At 40.8% G+C, this 2,500-nt stretch overlaps 1 protein-coding gene across 1 annotated transcript in view; it reads left to right on the top strand.

The window, feature by feature from the left end:
* tg (thyroglobulin) overlaps window positions 1–2,500 on the top strand; it is a 53,152-nt gene that overhangs the window by 33,427 nt on the left and 17,225 nt on the right. Inside the window, exon 37 of the mRNA XM_036006347.1 lies at window positions 203–337. Within this exon, the coding sequence (XP_035862240.1) occupies window positions 203–337 (135 nt within the window). The remainder of the gene's footprint in view (window positions 1–202; window positions 338–2,500) is intronic.

The raw sequence follows: 2,500 nt of genomic DNA, 5'->3' as shown, positions 1-2,500 counted from the left end.
CCGTCATTACGTCGACCAGCGTAGCGTGCGTAGTGCGAGCGTAGGGTTCGGTTCGGTGGAAGAAAATTCTAAGGTTCGGCAGAAACCCAACCCCGTCAAAAAGCCCAATATTCAGCCCAATCAGAACCTGAATCCTGGATTCGGTGCATCCCTGGTACAAATTGATGCTGCTGTTCCTGGAACTTGAGTTTTTGTGTCTCAGTGTCTCTGGACTCGTGGCGTCTCCTCACTGACTCATCGGTCCTCGTCGACCCGTCCGTCTCTACGTACGACGTCATCCACGTGAGCCGTGACATCGCCACCGACCGGGACCAGACCAGGGACTGGTGTCTTCACGGTAACCACTGCTAACAACAACAACAACAACAACAACAAAACTAATCTTTGTGATGTACATGGCGACCGCTATCGTCATATTGTTTGGAAGACTTAGATCAAGGGCGTCAAACTCAATGTCACCAAGGGCCACACTTAAAATGACGATCACAATAAGGGCCAGACATGTTGAGTTCATTAACATGCTTTTATTTAGCCAAAAAAAGTAAATTAACTTTGTATTATTGCATGTCTCATATAGCTTTCTCCCATACAGTTTGGTCGAACCCTAAAAAACTTTTCTTAGCCATCGCAGAATTTAGCAAGTCATGAAAATCTCTTCTCAACTTTACTTCTCTGTCCCGACAGTTAAAACAACAATTGGCAAAACAGCTTTTCAGTTTAAGGCTCCAGCAGATTGGAATAATCTATCTCTGGAAATAAGATCAATTTCTTTACTTAGTTTGTTTAAACATGCCCTGTCTGCTCGCTTTAAGATAAACTGCCTCTGTTATTAAAAATGCATGCAATCCTTATATCTACTGTCCATACCTAATGTTTATATTTGACTGTAGTTAGAAGTTCACTCATACTCTACTGTTTACTGGTTTACTTATTTACTTTTTATTGGCCATTTTGGCCTTTTGGTGGTTGTAATGTATTGATGAATATATGCAGGTGGTGTGGTTGTTGTTTAGTTTTTTGTCTTGTTTTTGTTTTTTTGTTGAGATTTTATACTTCTCTGTTGTTATGTAATTACTGTGTTATATGTGGGGACCAAGGGGGTTAGCTTCTCCTCGGACCGCGAACCTCCTATGGCGCCATTTTAATGCTACAAAGCGATCACCCCCCGTTAGCATCCCATTGACTGCCATTCATTTTGACGTCACTTTGACAGAGAATAACTTTACATCTGAAGAGTTTAAAGACTCTATTTGTCCGTTGTTTATTTCTAAAGAAACACGACAATGTATAAAAGGCTCCATTACCTTGTACCTCACGTTATGGCTCCGTAGCAGACGTTTTTATAAAAATAGGCTAACGATTGTGTCATAACCACGCGACTTACTGTCGCATAGTAGAGGAATTACCGTATAGTACAGGAGAAGCTCTCAGGCAGTTTGGACTTCCATTAGCTGTTTAAGTTTAATTACTAATGTTAACTATCATTTTAGTGATCAATAATTAGCCTGTGTCTATGTTATCTCCTTACATATACCTACGCTCTCCGTCTCTGCTAGATTGGGAATGATTGAGATTTCTCTTGGCACAGCTACCAGAAGACTTCCAACTTTCAGACAGGTTGCTCACGTCACATCTACGTCTTCAAGCTCAGTTGGAGGCTGCTCAGTAACGCTCAGCGCTCACCAGAAAAGTGCTTCTAACGGCCTTCACTGGTCTCCGTCCAGAGACACGGGATCTGGTGGTCCACTCTTAAATACTGTCTATGGTTGGGACCCCCTCGAAAACGAAATCATCTCAAGGGGTTTATCCTAATAAAGAAATTGAAACAAAAACAAACATTTTTAAAAGCAGCTGCCACCCAGCCGACTCCCCACAGCCTGTTTCACAGCCTGAATATTCAAAAACTCTCTGCTTCTGGGGGGAGTCTGAGTCTCAAAGTCGGAAAATCTGTCAAATTCTGCACGGCAGTGTCGCATAATTACAGTATGAACATTTTTTTTTGTTGGTGTGGTGCACAACTAGTCAGGCTAAAATTTGCTGTGAACCTAAATTGAAATGCGGGCCGGATCAAAGTTTGCAAGGGGCCGGATTTGGCCCCCGGGCCTTGAGTTTGACACATGTGGGTTAGATGGTTACTTCCTTTTAACCCTTGCGTTGTCTTCCCGTCAACCGTAGAACTTTTTTTCAACGTTTTGGTCGTCGCTGTTCCCGATGTTTTTTCTTTTTTTTTATATTTTTGAAGCTTTTTCGGACGTTTTTGTGACGTTTTTTCAACATTCTGTTACAATTTAATTTTTTTTAAATGCTATAAAATTGAATAAAACACCCAAATTCAATCAAAGTAGTGAACTGATCATTTATTTTACTTGTGAAGAGTATTGTATGGAACCATCCACGTTACTTTTTTTGACAATTTCGTTGAAATCTTTTTTTTTTTCTCATGTAGAAACTTTTGAAAATCGTTTCAATTTGACGCGAGGACAACAGGAAGATTAAGAAC

Source organism: Sander lucioperca, chromosome 10 (assembly GCF_008315115.2).
Source record: "Sander lucioperca isolate FBNREF2018 chromosome 10, SLUC_FBN_1.2, whole genome shotgun sequence".
In the NCBI taxonomy this organism is placed as follows: domain Eukaryota; kingdom Metazoa; phylum Chordata; class Actinopteri; order Perciformes; family Percidae; genus Sander; species Sander lucioperca.
Note: the sequence above shows the minus strand (reverse complement) of the source record. Positions and strands in the feature narration are given on the sequence as shown.